The sequence below is a fragment of the Mesitornis unicolor genome, unplaced genomic scaffold (genome assembly GCF_000695765.1).
Source record: "Mesitornis unicolor isolate BGI_N332 unplaced genomic scaffold, ASM69576v1 scaffold4948, whole genome shotgun sequence".
Classification (NCBI taxonomy): domain Eukaryota; kingdom Metazoa; phylum Chordata; class Aves; order Mesitornithiformes; family Mesitornithidae; genus Mesitornis; species Mesitornis unicolor.
The window spans coordinates 4325-5386 of record NW_010201000.1 but is presented as its reverse complement, the minus strand read 5'-3'; the positions used below and the strand labels follow the sequence as shown (position 1 = coordinate 5386).

General features: G+C 34.0%; 1 protein-coding gene across 1 annotated transcript in view; it reads right to left on the bottom strand.

Annotated features, from left to right (window-relative positions):
* LOC104544911 (3-hydroxymethyl-3-methylglutaryl-CoA lyase, cytoplasmic-like) overlaps window positions 1-568 on the bottom strand; it is a gene marked incomplete at its 3' end in the record, with an annotated part of 23314 nt that extends 22746 nt beyond the window's left edge. Inside the window, exon 1 of the mRNA XM_010189915.1 lies at window positions 389-568. Within this exon, the coding sequence (XP_010188217.1) occupies window positions 389-568 (180 nt within the window). The remainder of the gene's footprint in view (window positions 1-388) is intronic.
* Window positions 569-1062: the final 494 nt, after the last annotated feature.

The following is a 1062-nucleotide window of genomic DNA, read 5'->3' as shown; positions in this document are numbered from 1 at the left end:
AGGAAGTATGGCAAACCCTACCGTACTATTCCTATTACAGTAGCACTTACAGCACAAAAAATTAACACAGCCAGAGTTTCACAGTATTTACCAATTGTCATGACAGAATGCTAGTGACTGACAAGACAAATTCCAGAAAAAGAAATGGCAGTTGAGTAAGAAAAAGGCTAGTTAATCAAATATAGAAAGAAATTCTATTTAACATCTGGCTAAGTAGTAATTTACTTTTATTCTAATATACAAGTTATTCGTACAAAAATAAATAAATATATTTATAGTACAAAATGGAAGAAACATGATTAGCAGGATGTACATGTTCTACACAATGAAAATAACACTGATATCCATGTCAAAACACAACAAATACAAAGTGAAGAAGAAAAATTACCTTTTCATTTTGTAATCCATCCCTTGGCCCAACTTCTACAATCTTTATGTACTCAGGCAGTCCAAATGCTTGAGATTCCTGAAATAAAAACCAATAGTGAAACACAAAACAATGAAGGTCACCAAGATCAAAGATGCAGCTTGTACTTGTCCTCTCATATGATTCTGGGTATAAAGTCATATTGCCAACATTAAGTTTGCTCACAACCTTTAAAAATCTGTGAGAACGTGTTCCACACCTTGAGTTAGGAAATAAAAGTTAAAAGCAGAAGTTATCCATGCACATGTTCCACTGCTGCTCTGAGGCCACAAATGTTTATTATAAAAATGTACATAAAACCATAAATGAACATTGTGTTTTACAGAGTGAGAAATATTCCCATTTCAAAAAGCTTCCCAACAAACAATCCAGTCCTTCAAACTTCTAATAGAATGTTCTCAATTTAACTGAACAGTTACCTCTCTATAAACGTTTGCAAGACTAGGCTATAAATCTGAAAAGAACAAAGCAGTCAAGAAATGTTGAAGAGACTATTAATGAAAGATGAACGTAATTCTTCTGCCTGAAGATGAAGATTTTAAAGAAGGATTTAAAGGAGAACAAGGAAGGCCCCTGGTAGACAAGAAGAATTTTCCAGGTGTAAGAGCAGCTCTGGAAAGCCAAGAGGTTGATGG